Here is a 20304-nt window from a genome sequence, read left to right on the forward strand (position 1 = left end):
GGGTGCTTCTGGCCGGGGAGGGCCAGCAGGCTCCGGAGAGGACGTGGTCAGCGAGCAGGAGGCACGGGGCTTTCCCTGGCAGGGTCCAAGCAGGGCTCCGACTTTCCCAGGCCTCGGCAGCTGACAGCCCTGCCTTCTCTTTTCTCAGATATTGAAAGCAGGGCCTTTCCAGCGAGTAGATTAGGAAAGGATATGGGAGGAAAAAGAGCCTTGTTGTGAAGAGAAGAAACAAAACCTGTTTGGTGACTTGTCATTTCAATGAAAACACAAACCTCTCACAGGTGAGCATTCCCCACGCGCCTCCCCTTCCTCCTGGATCACAGGTGGAGGGGAAGAAAACACTGAAAAACTACCTTTGCTCCTTCAGAGGACGTGTTGACTTGGTGACAAACGTTTCAGAAAAAGTTTCTTGATAAGAGTAAATTGTTTTCATATTTATCTTGTTTTTCTCTCTTCATTCCTCTTGAATAAACAGAAAGAACTGATTTCTTAGATCATCTGCATAAAAAACATAACCATCAAATCCCCTGAAAGGTCAAATTCCTCACAGCCAGAGCTGTGGGAATTCAGTAAAAAAAAGAATACCATTCTTTGTATTTTTCTTTTCCATTATGGTTTATTACAGGATATTGAATATAGTTGCGTGTGCTGTACAGTAGGATCTTGGTGTTTATCCATTCCGTATATACTAGTTTGCATCTGCTAATTGCAAACTCCCAATCCATCCCTCCCCTACCCCGCCTCCCCCTGGGCAACCACAAATCTGTTCTCTGTGAGGCTGTTTCTATTTCATAGATGAATTCATTTGTTTCAGATTCCACATGTAAGTGATATCATGTGGTATATGTCTCTGTCTGACTCGCTTCACTTAGTATCATAATCTCTAAGTCCATCCATGTTGCTGCAAATGGCATCATTTCAGAGAATACAGTTCTGATTTTTTTTTTTTTTTTTTTTTTACAAATAAAAAGGTCAGTCAATCCTCAGGGTTCCATAAGGCCTGACTTATCAACTCCATGAAGCTCTTCGCAAAAACTTGTTTCAGATGGGGAGCCCACCCTGGGAGCTACCCATCAGGAACTCTGAGTAAAGAATCCTGTATTGTTGAAGTCGGGGGTGGGGGGAAGAGAGCAAGAACGCAGCCCTGGGGGAGCCCTCTGCGTCTTGAGAGACTCTTGAGAGACTCAGAGACGCTGGAGGGACACCTGCACCTCTGCCTTTTCTCCCCCACAAGCCTTATAAGAGGAGAATGACCCTGGGGAGAGAAAAGCAAAGATCAACATTTCTACCAATTTTGTGAAGATAAGCACGCACGCTAGCCAAATAGAGTAGGAGGAGGGCACTGGACCAGACTCTATTACCCTGGTAACTGCAGGGCATTACCCTTTGCAGATGAGACTGTGGTTTGGCCATTTGAACATACCTGCCTAAAAGCAGAGGAGAATTTTTTTTCCTGATTTTAAGTATTAAGGTAAAGAGTTTCATCTTTATCTTAATGGAGACTAAAATGGACTGATTTACAAGCATCACTTGAAAAAAAAAACAAACTGAGCACTTAAGATTCATCTTTCCTTTTCGTTACAAGTTTGCTTTGAAATATGGTCCTTAAGATTCCCTTGAAGATGACCCTTTAAGAACGTCCTATCACAGAGTTATTGCAAGGAAACAAATGCCCCTCAGAAGATGAATTTTTTTTGTTAAGGTGATACATACAAAAATAGGTTAGTTCATTAGCAGCTATAATTTGAACCTTGTACAAAATATATGGCTTTAATTACTAGGGTTTTGGGCACAAGAAATGGCCAGAGTAACAGTCAGTATAATTATGAATAAGTAGGTAGAAAAGATTATGAATAAACAGAAGGAAAGGATATAACCATTTAAAAGAAAATACCTGAGAATAAGTATAAAATGCAAAAACAAAGTTGCTTATACTTAAGATAGATCTCTAAATTTATTTTTCAAAAATGCCATTATGAGAACAAATATACTAACATATAGTCAAGTTCACCTTAATCACAACGAAGTCATAGGATAAGAAGAAAAGAAAGAATCCTCAAATACAAGGGATATTTAAAATGTTAGCCATATCAAGATCATCTATTTTTAAACACTGTGTAACATGGCATCTCGCTATATAAAAAGGAGATAACAGGGCTCAAGAATCCTTTAAACAAATCCAACATAAACAGGAGTAAAGTAAAGACTATTTTTAAGAACCTGTAAAATCAAAGCACCCATTTAAATGAAGACCATCAAGAAGCTATGAGATTATTTCAGGAGGACAAGGCCTGGGCGAGACACTAAATACTGTCGTTCTAAGGAAAACATTACAATCATTTTATGTAACTTACAAGGCAAATTAATACTATGAAAAACGTCCTTCACAGCACATTTAGAAGTTTGAGTTTAAATAATACTCAACAGAAAAGAAACAGATTCTGTGACAGTGGCTGAGACATACAACAAAAGGGTGTGACTTTCAAGTGTGGTCCTTCCGGGTCTATTTTAAGAGGTTTTAGACTCCAGCCTGAAATAGTTTTGATAATAATGCTTGTGGCTACAACTCAGCATGTAAGACATTGTCTGGGACAAAACCAGTTCTTTTCATGCTGTGTAACTTAGTTCGCTGTTTTTTCCCTTTTAAATTAATCCTGAGATCTTGCTCACAGAACATGAGGGATGTTAAGAATCTTTTGTTTCCTTCTGTTTACCAGCCACCTTGGAACATGCAAAACTAAAATTAGGTGATAAATTAAAATTAGGTGATAAACGACATCTTTAAAAGCATACTTCACTAACAAAGGAACTCTCTTGCTTAGTTGGAAGCTTATTCGGACTATTTAATTGGGAACAGAACACGTTGAGGAAAAAGCACTTTGGTTTAACGAAAAGTTATGGAGATGTGTCCTTAAAAGACTTCCTTATTAGGAAGTAACAATTTCTATGTCATTATCTCAATACTGAGATGGCTTGTGTATCAAAAGAATAGGAAGTGCTTGCATCCTGTAGTTATGTAATAGGGTTTTAAGAAGTTTATATATATATGTAATAATGAATGTGTGTGTGCACATCATCTATATCTGTATATAACATCTGTGTACCTATAAACACATATTATGTACATGTATATACACAGTACACACTCATATATATATCTCCCAGTAACACAGACTCTGTAGTCTGATGAGACTTACTTTCTTAAAACTACCACCTTTTCCAAACTCAACCTTTCCATTCCACTCCCATAACTCAACGTTACAGTAAATCATACTCTAAAGGCTTCAATTTTCAAGTAAAAAAAACCTGGGCAAACCAAATTAGACCAAGAAACAAAGGCATATTTAGGCTAACATACTGTCTTTCACCTTTCAAAAACAAACAAAAAACCAAAACAGTATTTTAAGACACTATGAAAATTGAACAAGCACTTCTTTATTTTCTTGGAAAGGAGGGGACGGTCCCTTTCTTAGAGAAACGAGTATGAGAGATCTAAACTGGCTTTCGTGTCATGCACTTCGGATAAAAGGTTAGATTAGAGACTCAATAACAGAAAATTCAGACCCAATCCCCCTCCTCCTAGATCCAAAAAACATATGGCATTTACAAATCATTGAAACCTGTAGGTGTTCAAGGTTATTCTCCGAGCTCTTGGAAACGGGAAGATGTGGTGCGGGATGCTCTCGTTCGGAAGGATGTCCCAGCTCGGATGCGGGCCAGAGCGGGACAGACAGTCGGCTGACTCCCGGGCCCCCATCGCTGGTCCTCCACGGGGTTCCGCAGTCCGGGCTTTGCTACTGTGCTGTACGCATGCACACATCCATGTTCGGCCACACGTACCTGGTCACCCTAACTCCCCCAGCGCCGCCCACTCTCCGTCACAAGTTCTCCTTCAGGAGGCCGAGCTTCCGCAGGGCCTCCCGACGGGCCTCCTCCGTGGAGCCCCGGCCCGAGAACTGGACAGTGATGCCCTGGGGTCTGAACCCCACAGCCCGGGGGAGCGAGCCCGACCGCTTCCTGGCGTCCTGGCCGCAGTCCGGCTGCCGGGGTGCAAGTTTGCTGGGGAGGGCCGGGTCCGGACGGAAGGTGACCGTCTTCCCTGTAGAGACAAAGGGCCCGGGATGGCTCTTGAGGATGTCGTGGAGGCTCTGGAAGCCGTTGGCCATCGGCAGGGGCTGTTCCGTCTGCACGCCTCTGGACTGCTGGCCGCCGTGCGCCCCTGCCCGCGCGGGAGCAGCCTCCCGGGCCGGGCCCGGCTGGCTCTGCTCGGGGGAGATGCTTCTCCTCTGCTCGGTGGGCTCGCTCCTCTGGGCCCGGTCCTCCGTCTCCCCCACGGAGAGGAAGGAGACCCCATTGATGTTGGCCAGGACCTGGGCTTTGCGCTCCTGCACGTTGACCGCGGCCTTGGAGATTGTCTTATTGAAGTCCTTCCCCGCGCTGTTGGTCACGCTGATGTTGCTCGGGAAGCGGTGGATCTTGGGCGCCGGCTGTGTGGCGTGCCTGTGCCACAGCGAGTGGTCTCCGTGTTGAGGGGCCACGGAAGTAAGCGTCCTCCATCCTGCAGGCCTGCCCTCTTTGGACGGGGATGTGGGCGAGAGCCCTTCGTTCCCTGCCAGCTTCTCAGACATCTTCTGGGCGATGACGAGCGGAGTGGGGACCGAACGGGCCAGTTTGGGGTGCTCTGCTGGAGTAGGAGGGGGCTCTCTCCCGGGGTGTGCCGGGGCTGCTGCGGGGACAGGGCTGGGAGGCGGCAGGGGCAGGACCTCGGGACCTGGGGGGTCTGGAGGGGGAGACTTCTCAGCATCCTCTTTCCTGAGGACAGGAGTGTCTTCCTTTCCAACAGCACCAGCCCCTGAAAAGTAGCAAGGATCCTCATAAGCTACCACCATATGCAGAAATAAATGCATCACGTTTCCTTTTCACTGAATTTACAAAGGTCTCAAAGGGATTCAATACCAATTTCAACAGTACCTCTTGTAAGCTAAACTCCCTCTACCCTATTCCCTGGACTAGCGAAAGGGAACATAGTATATGATTCTCATAATCACCTGACGAGAAAGAATGAATTAGCAGTGGTGAAAGATGTGCAAGCCAGAAACAGTCAGTACATGGGAAGCATGGGTAAATGCAAGTTTCTAAGGAGCCATCATCCTGAGACATGTAACAGGAGGAAACAACAGCTTACCTTATGGGGGATTTTACAGAGGGGAAATGGAGGCTGGGAAGTTTGTGGTACCCACCAACCCCTCCCTCAGGTCTCTCTAGATGAAGGATAACTGGATGTGTCACTTTCCTCTTGAAACAGAAATGTTTCCTGACAGCCTCCAGTACAGTTTAATACACCAGCCTATGATTCTTTACTATATCCTAACATACGTGATCACAGATCACCTAACACTTTTCTGCACTAGTATTTATACACCCGTGTCTGCTGCAAAATTGGGAGCTATGTGTTATATTTATCTTTGTATCCTCAGAATCTCACACAATGCCTGCCACAGAGTGGGCACTTAAAGTTGTTATGAAAACATCATGTTAGAGAACTGATGGGCAAGTGGCTTACTTTCAAAGAAATGTTTTCCTTGGCACAATTATATGATCTGACATTTTTAAGGGATCGGTGGTTCAAATTAATTTTAGGAACTAAACTTCAAAGAAGAAGTGATAAAAAGGGGAAGTTCATATTAAGTCTCTTCTTTGAAGAGATGGCTGCAAACTCAGCCCCGTATTTGGAACATATAACCAATAGTACATGAAATTCTGTGTAATACACAGCCTTGCTTACAAAAAATAAAGGGGTGGGGATATATTTCTACAGGCTTGTGACAAATGGAAGTATTTTGTAGTCAACAGAGCAAAGATATTTTCCATCCTATTTTTCCCTCATCTTTTCCAATCCTTATCCCCTTGTCCACATTTCCAGTATCTTTTCCAACCAGGAAAAAAAAAAATTGGAAGAACGTTTTCTCCTTGTCCATGTCCCTCTGGTTCTATCACAGAACTCAAGGGGCAAAAAGCATACCTCTCCTCTGATGCCACCCTGAATCAAGCAAACTTTACAAAGCAGATGCTGAGCTGAATTTTTGTTCTGATCATTTTTGTTTTCCTGAACCAGCTGACTTTTCAGTTCAAACACTCCCACCTTGGAATAGGGGTATAACCTTGCACAAGAATTGAGATTGAACCTCAAAGGCTAAAGTACAAGTCCTTTGTATATTTTCTTTGTAGAATGGGATTGTTTCCTGAAGCCATTTCCAGTTTTCTTTTTTCTTTTATCCATGTGTGCAATGTTTGTTTGCCCAATTAGTCTCATTCTTTATTCTCGCCCTTTTGAAATTTCCCTTCCATGTGTTTTCATCCGAATATACCATGAAAGCACCTATTTAGTTGGACAATCAGACTACCAAGAGGATGCTTCTACCCTACAAAAATCTGATCAGCCCCACGAACTACTATACTGGCTGGAGACACAGAGAACACGACAGAAAGGAGGGCCTCTGTGTCTTGTACCACACAACAAGCCACGTCAGAGGTGGGGGACCTGTTCTCTGGTCCTCACCTGCTGCCTCCGTCACATCCTGAAGGCTCTCGGGTTCCCCGGCTCCAGGGCCCAGCTGCACTAAGTCCACTACGTCCTCTGGCTCGGAGGGACCAGAAGTGCTCTCTTCCAGAGACGGCGGAGAGTGGCACTGAGCATCACCATCACACAGCACCTGTTCCTCAAAGTCGTCTTCCAGGGAATCAATCGTCTCTTCAAAAAACAGGAGGACGTCCTTTTCCTCATGTGTGAGGTACTTCAGGCTCTCATCATCCTGTACAAAAGGTTTGGACACGAGGAATGAAAGCAACAGTGGTTTCACTGAAGGGAAAACACCCCACAACAATGTAGGGATCAATACAGAGCCTGGGGTGGAATTCATGGCATCCTCCAATTTCCCATCTGGGGAGAGTGCACCATCCAGGCAACCCTGCTGGCACACCTCTGCCTGTGTGTCCCTCACCGTTCGACTTGCATGAGAAAGAAGTTTGTCCAAAAGGTGTAGCAGATTACGGATCTTAGACACTTTTGTTCCTCATGAGTCAATGACAAGAAAGCAATTCTTCAGTACCTCCTTGGAAGAGGTCTTTTCAACTTACTGCTAACAGATGTGCTTGGTTTCCCCGTAATAGCAATGGGGGGATCTTTAGTTAAAGACAGTGGAGTGAACTCACATATTTATCTCCTCTCCCTCCAGAAACCTCACTAAAACAAAAATGGGCTTTATCTGTTTTTAAAGATACACATCACAAAAACAAATATCATAGGAAATGAGGTGATAGCAACAACATGAGGGAAGGCAGACAGCAGAAGGACAGGTGGTGACTGACAGAGAATCCAAGAAGGGTGAATCTTAGTCAGCAGCTGGGGGTGGGGCCGGAATCAGCCTGCAGTGGCATGGAGAGCCCTCACAAGGCTCAGCACAGCGTCGGGGAGGTGCTGGGCAGTTCTGGAAGCCTGCCTAAGATGACATTGAAAAGAGCAGAACTGGACGAGAGTCTCTTTCAGAAGCAATCAGGTCACCCAGGCAGAAAACTAGATGTTTATTCTTAAAGAAGGTAAAGCCGGGGGGCATCAAGCCAAGTTCATGGTAAAGAACCGTTCTGAAAACTGGGAGTCAGGGAATCAAACTGACCCTCTGGACAGAGGATTGGAAAGGTCTTCTCCGAGGAAGTGAATGGTCCAAGAGCTAAGAGGTGGACACCTTGGGCTCCCCAGGGAAACAGCTCAGCAAGATCACTCTACCAGTGAAATCACCGTCAACAAACCCCAGCACAGAATTCTTAATCAGTTTCTTAACATTCTGCTCTTAAGCGTGTTCATACAGCTAATGGTCACCAAGCAGCTGAGAAAACCCTTTAACATGAAAGACACATCAAAACAAGATAAGAAGGAAGAAAAGGCAACTTGCAAGAAACAAACTGTGCAGAATGGTGAAAATTCCAAAAAGATGATCATGAACGTCCTCAGAGGGATCAGAGGAGAGGCTGAAACCATAAACAAGAATCTGATGCTATTTTTAAAAACTAGAAGACAATAAAGAGCTCTTAGAAATTAGAACTGTGACAGAAAAAAAATGAAATAGAAGCCTAGAGATAAAGTAGAGAAACCGGAAAAGTACAACAAAAAGTCAAAAAAAATTTTTTAAACAGAAAACTAGAGAATACGAGTGGGAGGGCCAACATCTGAATAATGTGTTCCAGAAAGAGGAATGAGGACAAATAGAGGGGAAGAAATGATCAAAGTAAACAAGCAAAATTATTCAAGGAAATGTCCTTAAACAGAAGGATGTGAGTTTCCACATCAAAGGGTCGTGAGAATAACCTGATGAACAGGAATAAAACAGACCTATGCCAAGGCCCATCCATTGAAATTTAAGCCACGGGAGATGAGGCAAGATACTAAAAGCTTCCCAGAGTGGAAAACGGGTCACATAACAAAACATCAGGAGTCAGAACAGCAACAGACTTCTCAGCAGCAGCTTTGGAAGCCAGAAGACAATGTTGTGATTCCTTTAAAATTCCAGATGAATTCAGGACTAGAATTCCTACATAATCAAGTTAAAGTTAGAGTAGAATAATGGTGGGGTTTTTTTCAATTAATTAATTAATTTTTGTCTGCGTTGGGTCCTCGTTGCTGCTTTCTCTAGTTGTGGCGAGCGGGGCCTACTCTTCGTCGCAGTGTGCGGTCTTCTCATTATGGTGGTTTCTCTTGTTGTGGAGCACGGGCTCTAGGCGCGTGGGCTTCAGTAGTTGTGCACGGGCTCAGTTGCTCTGCGGCATTGGGATCTTCCTGGACCAGGGCTCAAACTTGTGTCCCCTGCATTATTGGCAGGTGGATTCTTTTTTTTTTTTTTTTTTTTTTGCGGTATATGGGCCTCTCACTGTTGTGGCCTCTCCCGTTGCGGAGCACAGGCTCCGGACGCGCAGGCTCAGCGGCCATGGCTCACGGGCCCAGCCGCTCCGCGGCATGTGGGATCCTCCCGGATCGGGATACGAACCCGCGTCCCCTGCATCGGCAGGCGGACTCCCAACCACTGCGCCACCAGGGAAGCCCGGCAGGTGGATTCTTAACCACTGCACCACCAGGGAAGTCCCAATAATGGTGTTTTTAAGACACACAAGGTCTAACCAGCAGATCTCCCATGCGTGCCTTTCTCAGGAAGCTACTGCAGGGGGGTGGAGGTAGGGCTGTTGCCCTAGACAAGGGAGGAGCCAAGAAGAAAAACCTGGGAGCCAGAATATAGGAGAGAATGAGAGAAAGCGGAGGGAACCCCAGGATAACAGTGCTGTCCCCAGGATGTCAGCTGTGCAGTGAACAACCAACCTACTTCAGAGCAAGCCATGGGGCCACACAGAACATGAACAAAGAAAGCAAATAAAACCAAAGCAATTATCAACCACAGGAAAAACTAAAGTTATGAGACAAAGCATGTATCTGTGAGTCAATTCCTCTATAGCAACACCCCCCCACACACCCACAGGTATACTAATTATATCAGTATTTATGGTAGCAAGAAAATGAAAAACCACCTAAAATGTCCAACAATAAAGGTATGGTTGAACAAATCAGGGCACATTCACAGATGGAATATTATACAGCCATTTTAAATGGTGTTTTCAAAAGAATATAATGTTAAGTGAAAAAAATGCAGATAAGCAAGAGTTGCCTTGATTTAAATATCAATATATGCATACTTCATATATCCACAAATACAAAAAGTACCGAAAGGATAAAATGTCAATAGTGGGGGGAAATGAAGGTAAATAACAAACAGGAATGAGTTAAAAGTCATTGCCTCCAGTGAGTCGGAAATGGGGGGAGGGGTTCAAGTAAGACTAATGCTTTTTATAAACCTTATAAAAGTATTTGAGTCTCTACGATGAAAATAAATTTCTATAAAACAACACGAAAAAATATAGTGGAAGCAAAGGTGACTATGCGTTGGTCCATGTGGTATAGAATAATGCACTTCATACCGTGATCTGAGAGGTCTTCAAATGCCCACCTATCCAGGCCCATCACAGAGCCTGCAGTGTCCAGAGGTTTAGAGACTTTTCTTTAGTTTCAGGCACAGTATATACTTGTTTGGGGGATGATTAGCACAAGAACACATGCAAATTTCTCAAACTAGCTTGGCCATGTTAGCTGAATCCTGAAGGAAGTCCACTCAGGAAAAGGGGACTGTCCATGGCATGGGTTCAGTAAATAGGAATAATTAGAATATTGCTGGGGAGAGATACCTACCGCATGGCTTAGGTAGCAGAACAGAACACTGCTGGGAAGAGAAGCAATATATACCTATATACAACTGCTGGGTCATAAGATACGTGTCTGCTTTGGTAGACATAGCCTAACAGTTCTCCCAAGCAGCTGGACCAACACACACTGGTTGGTGCATGGCCCTGCATGTGGTAGCATCTCCTTCTGATATTCAGTACATTCCCAAGAAGACAGCAGTGTTGAGATTTTTTTCCTCATAATACTTAACTGGCTGTTTGGAGATCCTCTTATGAAGTGCCTGTTCAAATCTTTTGCCTATTTTTCTATCAAGTTATCTTTAAAGAAATAATTTGTAGGAGTTCTTTTATGCATACTTGATACAAATCCTTTGTGGGTGTTTTTATTGCAAATATTTTTTCCTACCCAGTGGCTTGCTTTTTCTCTCTGTTAATGGGGGTCTTCTGGTGACTAGTCCTTAATTTTAGTGTAGTACAATGTATCAGTCTTTTCTTTAGAGCTTTTTGTGTCCTATTTAAGACACCACTACCTACTCCATGGTCATGAAGATGTTCACCTGCTTTTATTTATTCTAAAAGCATGGTTGTTTTTAAACTTCCATATTTGTGCTGCAATTCATTGGAATGAACTTTTGTGTGTGGTGTGAGGTCACAATTTGCTGTTTCCTACACTGATATCCAACTGTTCCAGCAAAACTGCTTGAAAAGACTATCGTTTCGGGACTTCCCTGGTGGCACAGTGGTTAAGAATCTGCCTGTCAATGCAGGGGAGACAGGTTCGAGCCCTGGTCCAGGAAGATCCCACATGCCTCAAGGCAGCTAAGCCTGTGCGCCACAACTACTGAGCCTGCACTCTAGAGCCCACGAAGCACAACTACTGAGCCCATGTGCCACAATTACTGAAGCCCATGCGCCTAGAGCCCATGCTCCACAACAAGAGAAGCCACCGCAATGAGAAGCCCGCGCACTGCAACAAAGAGTAGCCCCTGCTCGCCGCAACTAGAGAAAAGCCTGTGCACAGCAACGAAGACCCAGTGCAGCCAAATAAAAAAAAAAGACTATCATTTCCCCACTGCAGGTCCCCTTGGTTGTAAATCAGGTGACAGGTCATGAGTCCATCTGTTTCTAGATTCTCTTTTCTGTTCATTTGTCTACTTGTCTGTTTGTACAATGATAAAACACTGTTTTAATTATAACATTATAGTGGGTCCCGAGTTTGAAGCCCTCTTGTTTTGCTGTTCTTTAAGTCTGTGCTGGCCCTTTTTATTTCCAGTATCAGCTGGTCAGTTTCCATATACACATAAATATACACACACACCCATGCTGGGATTTTGATTGGACTTCATGGAAGTTCTTCAAATTGAGTAGAACTGATGTCTCACAATATTTTTTCTATCCGTATGGTATACTTATTTAGATTAGTGGCTCTTAAAGTGTGGTCCTTCACCAGCAGTGGCAGCAGCACCCGCGAACTTGTTAGAAATACAAATTCTTGGGCCCCATCTCAGATCTACTGAATCAGAAACTTTAAGGGGTTGGGCCTTCAGTCTCTTTCAACAGACCCTCTGGGTAATACTGATGAACTAACGTTTGATATGCTTTGATCCAGTTCTTTATTTTCTCTCAATAATATCTTGTAATTTCCAGTGTAGAGATTTTACAGATTTTGTTATCTATCCTCTTAGGTATTTGATGTTTTGTGATGCTATTAGAAATGGCATCGCTTTGAACATTTTCTAAATGTTTCTGGTCTATAGAAATACAAGATATAGCGACCTGGAAATAAGCAAAGTTAACAGTACTAACAGTTCATCTGCAGGTGCTTTTCAGTTTTCTACATAAACAGTGGTGTCTATAAATGAGAGGTTTTTACTTCCTCCTTTCCATTCCTCATGCCTTTCATTTTCTTCATTCTGCCTTATCGTACCACCGGGGTCCTCCAGTTAGCTGAACAGAAGTGGCATCTTCATCTTGTTCCCAATGTCGGGGAGAAAGCTTTCAATATTCCACCATTAAGTACAGTGTTTGCTGTAGGTTTTTAAAAGATGATCTTCATCAGATTAAGAAAGCTGTCTTCTATTCCTAGTTTGCTAAGTGTGTTTGTCTTTAAAATAATGAATGGGTTTTGAACTCTGTCAAAGGCTTTTTCTTCATTTATTGCAGTGGTTCTCAGCTGGGGATGATTTTACCCTCCCTGGGGCATTTGGCAATGTCTGGAGACAACTGTACTTGTCACAATTTTCTCATTTATTCTGTTAATGTACTGAAGTATGGTGATTGATTTTCAACTATTAAACCAACCTTACATTCTTGGAATAAGTCCAACTTGGTTGTGATGTTATTAGCCTTTTTATACAACACTGAATCTGATTTGCTAACATTTTGTTTAGAATTTTTGCATATATATCCACAAGACAGATTATAATTTTCCTTTCATTATAATCAGATTTTGTATGGATTTCCTTTTTTGAGTTTGAACTTAGGAAACAGTGTGCCCCTAGATTTTAGTTCATGGCATATCTTTCTGTTCCACTTCTTTTGAGATTGGGTGGGGCTGGGTGGGGGGGTAACAGAGTGATTTTAAGGAAAAATTGTCTCCAGTTCAAATTGTAACAGTTTTGTATTAACTAGATCTCTGTAAGTTTATCAGTTTACTTATCTAGCAGTTGTGTAGCCCTTAAGAACTTCAATTTTTCCCTCTAATAAGAGGATCCATGTGAAGGCACATTAGAAGAGTAGCAGGATACTACAGGGGAAAATGGGCACCAGGCGTTCCTTATTTAATACTTTTTATTGAGCACTGAACCAAAGAAGAGAGGAATAGGTTTTAACAAAAGAACCAGGGTTAAAATCTTATAAGTCCTTCATGTCTACAGAATATATGACTAATGGGTTTACACTTAATTCTGAGAACTCCAGGATCTGGCCCTACCTACCTTTTAAATTTATTTATTTATTTACTTACTTTTGGCTGTGTTGGGTCCTCGTTGCTGCGCACAGGCTTTCTCTAGTTGCGGCGAGCGGGGGCCACCCTACTTACCTTTTAAATGTCACTCCTACTCCTCTCCCCTTTATACTCTATAGCAGGGCTGGTAAACTTTTTCTGTAAAGGGCCAGATAGTAAATATTTGGGGCTTTGCAGTCTTAATGGTGGCAACTATTCAACTCTGTCAACGCAGTGTGAAAGTTACAGGTGATATGTAAATGAATGAGCTTATTAGCTTTGTTACAATAAAACTTTGTTTACAAAAACAGGTGGGGGGGCCACATGTAGTCCACAGAGTGGGGTTTGCTAATTCTTGCCCTATAATCAAATCAAATCACTTGCTATTTCCTAGACCTGTTTCTCTGTCAGCAATGCCCATGACTGCACAGCCACATCTCACCTGTCCTTCTTGGTCCAATTTAAATGTCACCACACCTCCAGCCTACCCCCACAGCACCCATTGAATCATGCATTCAAATATCTGAGCATCTAGTAAGCGTCGGGCAATGTATATACGAGGGTGTAAATAATGTTCTTGCTGTCTGGTTTAGTTCATCTAATGAGGGCTTCAGACAAGAAAGTAGACAAAGTGGCTATGACAAGGTGACTATGGCGAGTTAGGGAAACATAGTATGGGTGTCAATTCACACTTTTGGGGCAGGGGTTCCGATATGGAAAAACTCTGGAGGTGAAATGATTGTCAATAATCTGAAAGAAGTGGGCGAGAGTTCAACAAAAAGGGACCAGGGGTAGTTAGATACGTATTTTGGAGAGATCACATTGGCAATAGTTTGGAAAATAGGAAACAGTATGGACAACTGAATACGGAAACAATTTAGACAAAAGTTAAAAGTCACCTAAAGTAGAGCCATGGTGATGGGAACAGAGAGAAGCAGATAAGTTGAGGGTTATTTAACAGGAACAATCGACTCTTCGTATAAAATTCTATTTTTTACTGTAGTTGTTCATCACCCATGCATTTCACCTTTGCTGGACTTTATATGTAGAGGAAAGAGCCATGTCTGAGGCATCTGTGAACTCTGCACAGAGCTGAGAGTTTGTCTTGTGTCCAGGATGCAGTCACTGTAACCACAGTGTCAGCTGCCTCCTCACCATGTAGGTCTGTCTTGGCCCTCTGGCCACCAGCACACGAAACTTTCATAAAAAATTCAGCGATGCTACTCGTTTTGTGATTTTTCTAGACTTATTGCGGGTTGGCAGGTGGCACAGAGCATCCTGCCTCCTCTTTCCTCTTAATCTAGCCTGAGTCTTGCTAGATTACCCCACGCCCATCATTCAGCACACACCACACCAACCCTGCTCCTCCCAGAGTCACCCTAAGACATTTCGCATTTTTCTTCTCTCCATGCAGAGAAGTTCAGCTTGGTGATTCAGCCACCACCACGACAAAAAACCCTGCAAGTCTAAAATGAGTAGGGCTCTTAGCATGACAAAGATCCCTCTAGTTAATAATTACAACCACCATGGATGTTGTTAGGGTGACGTGGTAATGGTAACAACCGGAACCAAAAAAGTCTTAGCCCCAACTATTTGTTGAGTTAAACGTCTTGGGGAAATAAATTAATGCTCTCTACCCTTTTCCTCCTACTTTGACCTTCCCAACTCAGTGTTTCAATAGGGTTATTCCCAAGATTTTAGATAATCTATTGATACTTTGGCTGGGTATAATGATTTCTCTTTGGTTAGACAGACAGTAGAATTAAATAGGCAACTGACCTGTAACACGCCGTCAGCTTAAGACACACTCCCATTTCCCAATTAAGTGAGCGGCAAAAGTGAGAATGGGATATATAAACCCCGCACGTCCAATCAAAGCAAGGAGTCCCAACATAATATTTCATTTGGAAAATAAGCTTAGAAAGGGAAGCTCCTATTCAACCATTTTATGTTGTGTGACAAACTACAGGACTTACGGGCTGACAGATGCAACGCGGAGATCAGTCAGTCCAGCTCCCTCACCTGAAGGTGTGAAAACCGGGTGCAGAGGCAATGTAATGACTTTCCAAGGGTCGCACAACTATTTTGTAGAGCAGCCAAGGCCAGAACCAGTTCTCTGCTTGCTTTCTGTTCTGTTCTACTTATTTCCCTTTCTTTTTATAAATTTATTTATTTATTTTGGGCTGCACTGGGTCTTCATTGCTGTGCGTGGGCTTTCTCTAGTTGCGGCGAGCGGGGGCTTCTACTCTTTGTTGCGGTGCGCGGGCTTCTCACTGCGGTGGCTCCTCTTGTCGTGGAGCACGGGCTCTAGGCGCGTGGGCTTCAGTAGTTGTGGCACGCAGGCTCTAGACCGCAGGCTCAGTAGTTGTGGTGCACAGGCTTAGTTGCTCCGCGGCATGAGGGATCTTTCCAGACAAGGGCTTGAACCCGTGTCCCCTGCATTGGCTGACGGATTCTTAACCACTGCTCCACCAGGGACATCCCCATAAATCAGTTTTAACCAGGCTGGTCAGCGATCAGAGCCCCAGGTCCTGGCAGACTCAGATTCTTGCGTCATCAACTATCCAAGTTGTCTCTCGAGTGTTAGAGGCTGGAGGACAGGCTGGGTGACTTGTTCGTGATCAGCCTGGCCTTGAGTCTTGACCTAAGGGGCAGGGCTAACCACTCCGTGGACTCTGTTGCCTAATTCCCCAAACAATAAGGTGCCCTCCAAACGAACCCGGACTCTGCCTGTACCTAGGAGAGGAAAGGAAGCAGAAACAGAGAAAAGCTGCAGTGCCAAGGGCTGGTGAGCCAGGAATTCAGGGCCAGAAAAGGGGCACGTGGCCCTTGGCTGAGAGAGTTCTGTCTACACCTCTATTCCCAGGAGATGCTGCTGCTGCCTCTCTCAGGCAGGGACGTTAAAAAGGAAGACGTGGGCCTCGGGGAAGAGGCAGAGCCTGAAGGGCAAGGCAGCGAGCACAGGCACATCTATGGAGCCAGGAAGCAGATGAGAGGTTGCCCAGCGCCTAGGGCAGTTGGAGGGAAGCGGGGAGTGACTGCTAGTGGGCACGGGTTTCTTTTGGGTGATAAAGATATTCTAAATTTGGTTGTGATGATGGTTGCACATCTCTGTGAATCTACTAAAAACCACTGAAGGGCATACTGTAATGGGTGAGCCACAGGGTATGTGAATTACATCTCAATAAAGCTGTTACAATACATTTAAGAAAAAAAAGCAAGGCAGTGGCCCAGTGGCCCCATGTGAGGAGGGAAGAGAGCTGGCACCGTGGCCGGGGTGGACCCTGCTTGATCACTGGTGCTATTGGATGAGAGAATTGCTAACTCAGTTCCCAAAGAACTAAGCAGAGAGGAAATGAGGATAAGAAAACATAGCAGCTTTCTTGGAACGGGGTGAATGGAAGAGAACGAACATTTGTCCCTATTATTTGGAAGGTAGTAGGCTGACAGCAGAAAAAAAAATTTTTGATTCCTTTCTATCAATGAAGTTTTTAATGCGCCAATTTGGGATGTGGAATAAAGGGAAGTTCTTTAAGGCTACAAATCTCCTGATGCTAAAAGAACGGTCTAGAGAACCATCCCTCACCTGTGCTACCCCACCTACCATGCTGACTGCAGGTGATGTCTACAAGCCTCTCAGGGAAACACTGTTTTGCTTCAAGAATTTGGGAGTACATACATTTTTACCCTAATCTATGTATTATGATGGTGAAAAAATAATTTCTAATGTATTCAAACCAGAAAATTCAAAACGCCAAATCTACTGCCGTAACTGGAATGCACACTGAACAGGTCTCCCGTGAGGAGGAGGACAGAGTCCCAGACTGGTGCCATCTATCCTCTCCTGCAAAGATGACAGCAAAATTGTCCCTCTAGTCCCGGTGGAGCTCTGAGAGGAACATGGTCCTGGCTGGATGACCAACTCTTATAACAAATGCGACCAGCAGTGATAAAAGTCAGTGATCCTGGGCTTCCCTGGTGGCGCAGTGGTTGAGAGTCCGCCTGCCGATGCAGGGGACACGGGTTCGTGCCCCGGTCCGGGAAGATCCCACATGCCGCGGAGCGGCTGGGCCCGTGAGCCATGGCCGCTGAGCCTGCACGTCCGGAGCCTGTGCTCTGCAACGGGAGAGGCCACAACAGTGAGAGGCCCGCGTACCGCAAAAAAAAAAAAAAAAAAAAAAAAGTCAGTGATCCTAGACATACCTATGGGAGTACAAATGTGTGACAGGAGATTTGTTTTTAGGCAAATGGCAGAGAGGAAAAAACCTTTGTTTGTTTGGCTGAACAAAAAAGTCAAGAAGGCTTAAAACACTCATACTAAAATAACCCCCACCTAAAAAAGCCACTGAATTAATTCCGTTCTTAGGCTTTTTTTCCTTTTGTTTTGCTTTTCTTTTAAACAAAGAAATTGGATTTGACAGCAGATTAAGACAACAGTGGTAACTCCTTGTGAAGGAGGAAAAAAAAAAAAAAGAACCAGCAGAACTTATCTGTATCTTCAACGAAAAAAAAAAGAAAGAAAGAAATAAAAAAAATTTTTTTTAAATAAATTTATTTTATTTATTTATTTTTGGCTGTGTTACGTCTCCATTGCTGCTCACGGGCTTTCTCTAATTGTGGCAAGCAGGGGCTACTCTTCGTTGCAGTGCACGGGCTTCTCATTGTGGTGGCCTTTCTTGTTGTGGAGCATGGGCTCCAGGCACACGGGCTTCAGTAGTTGCAGCAATGCAGGCTCAGTAGTTGTGGCTCGTGGGCTCAGTAGTTGTGGCTCACGGCTCTAGAGCACAGGCTCAGTAGTTGTGGTGCATGGGCTTAGTTGCTCTGTGACATGTGGGATCTTCCCGGACCAGGGCTCGAACCCGTGTCCCCTGCATTGGCAGGCGGATTCTCAACCACTGTGGCACCAGGGAAGCCCAGAAAGAAAATTTAAGAAAGATTATGATGGCTAAAATAATTTCTTGAGATGAGTCAAGATGTCTTAACCCCCAGCTCTCCCAGGTAGGCGGCCTTGGGTATTTGTTCAGGCAGAATGTGAGTTGATGGTCACATTCTCTTTCTACAAACACCGAAATGATCTCCCTGACACTTGAGCAAGGCTTTATTGACTTAAAAACCCAAGGTGATGAGAGACACCCCCCATGAGCTGAAACACAACGTAGGGGCAGTGAGAAGAAAAGAGGAATCAGTGTCTTCTGTGCTTCTGACCCCCCTGTGAATGCCACGCTTTACTTTGGCAACCTCATAAGAAAGACCATAAGTGCATGTGGCCTTTCCCACGGTTTCATTACAAGGGCTTAATTAGGGTTATTTCTAACTAGTCCCTGTTGTAATTTTTCACTATGGTTAACGTAAACCTCTACTTGTGGCCGGAAAGAGACACAGACAAGCCCGTGGGGGATGAGATATGCAAGCAGTTTTGATTACAGATGGAAAGAATCATGGCTTTGAAGGACAACGCTGGGCTCCCTGGCCGCCTTAAACTTCCCTGAACTGGCAACGTCATAAAGCGGTCCCGACTGAGAGGGAAATGCCTCAAGCGCGTGGCGTTGTGCGTGAGACCCCACATAAGCTTGTCACACGTCCCAGAGTTCCGCGTGGCTGTCGTGTCACTAAACTGTGAGTTCCTGAAAAGATTAAAACCAAGTTTTATTCCATCACCTATCCAATCTGGTATGTGGGAGGCATTTACTGCATGTTTACCAAACTGAACTCTCCTCAAAGCAGTTTAGCTTTGTTTTAAAATAGCTGCTCTGTCCAGGAAGTTTTGGGTTCAATCTGGGGAAGGAGCCAGAGCTGAAAGGACAATGTGGTTACTACTGACCAGTCTGCTTCTCCTTCCCACGCCTCTGTTCTGTGTCTTCTCCTTGAAACTGTCTGGCGACAAGCATGTCAGATTCCTAGTGTCCTGCTTAGACTTCAGGCGGAGCCAGCCATGGAGAGAGCTTTGCCCCCGCTTGCTTTACCTTCTTCTTCCACGACCGACGGGTGAGGCCAAACGACCTCAGAGGCTTTGGAGAAGGAAGGGGTGATCAGGAGCTGACGACCGCTGTCTGATCACAGTCTTATTATGTGACTTGAGGGCTATAAGATTTGTCTGCTGAGGGACCAGGCAGGGTTTCAAGACAGTTCACTGAATATCAAATCTCCAAAAACAATGAATTTGGATCATTGGTTTTGCCCAAGTTAGAGACAAAAATGAATAGGAAGTATGCTTGGGGACTTGGGCTGTTTCCAATCCACCTTCAAAGTGGCACACACATTATGAAATTCCTTAATTCCTATGGGTATTAAGAGCATCCCCTCTTTTCAGCTAGTTAAATCATATTCTTTTCTGGAGGAAGCTTCAGGGTGCCTGCCGGGCAGAGCAGGCTTCAGACCATGTGCATAAGAAGAACCTAAGGATCCTGGCATGAGGCAGTACTGGTCCCTGGAAGTGCACCCCGGATGTTTGATGAGATGTGTGTCTGAGATACTGGCCTTAAGAGCTTAAGAATATGTCACCTTATACCCAAAGCTTCCTTTGTCCCCTTAAAGAGCTATCATTTATGAATGTCTCTAAATCCTTCCTGAACCTTTCATGTTGAATCCCCATCACCTCTCGAGGTGGTAAGTTCCAGAACTACACTACCAACTGTACTGTACTGAAGGTGTCCTTCTTACAGTTCAAAGGAAAAAGAGACCCTCTTAGTCAAGTATACAAGGATTTGGCCAGTTTGCTCTTTTTAAAAATATTTATTTATTTATTTATTTATTTATGGCTGTGTTGGGTCTGCATTGCTGCGTGTGGGCTTTCTCTAGTTGCGGTGAGCGGGGGCTACTCTTCGTCGCAGCTTCTTATTGCGGTGGCATCTCTTGTTGTGGAGCACGGGCTCTAGGCACGCAGGCTCAGTAGTTGCGGCATGTGGGCTCAGTAGTTGTGGTGTGTGGGCTCAGTAGGTGTGGCTCACGGGCTCTAGAGCACAGGCTCAGTAGTTGCGGCGCACAGGCTTAGTTGCTCTGTGGCATGTGGATCTTGCTGGACCAGGGATCGGACCCGTGTCCCCTACATTGGCAGGTGGATTCTTAACCACTGCACCACCAGG

At 44.4% G+C, this 20304-nt stretch overlaps 1 protein-coding gene across 1 annotated transcript in view; it reads right to left on the reverse strand.

The window, feature by feature from the left end:
- Positions 1 to 774: 774 nt before the first annotated feature.
- Positions 775 to 20304, reverse strand: part of PROSER2 (proline and serine rich 2) — a 44288-nt gene continuing 24758 nt past the window's right edge. The window contains exons 4-5 of the mRNA XM_032624722.1: positions 6560 to 6812; positions 775 to 4852 (exon numbers count right to left, since the gene is read on the reverse strand). Coding sequence (XP_032480613.1) covers positions 3879 to 4852; positions 6560 to 6812 — 1227 coding nt within the window. The 3' untranslated portion in view covers positions 775 to 3878. The remainder of the gene's footprint in view (positions 4853 to 6559; positions 6813 to 20304) is intronic.

Source organism: Phocoena sinus, chromosome 2 (genome assembly GCF_008692025.1).
Source record: "Phocoena sinus isolate mPhoSin1 chromosome 2, mPhoSin1.pri, whole genome shotgun sequence".
Classification (NCBI taxonomy): domain Eukaryota; kingdom Metazoa; phylum Chordata; class Mammalia; order Artiodactyla; family Phocoenidae; genus Phocoena; species Phocoena sinus.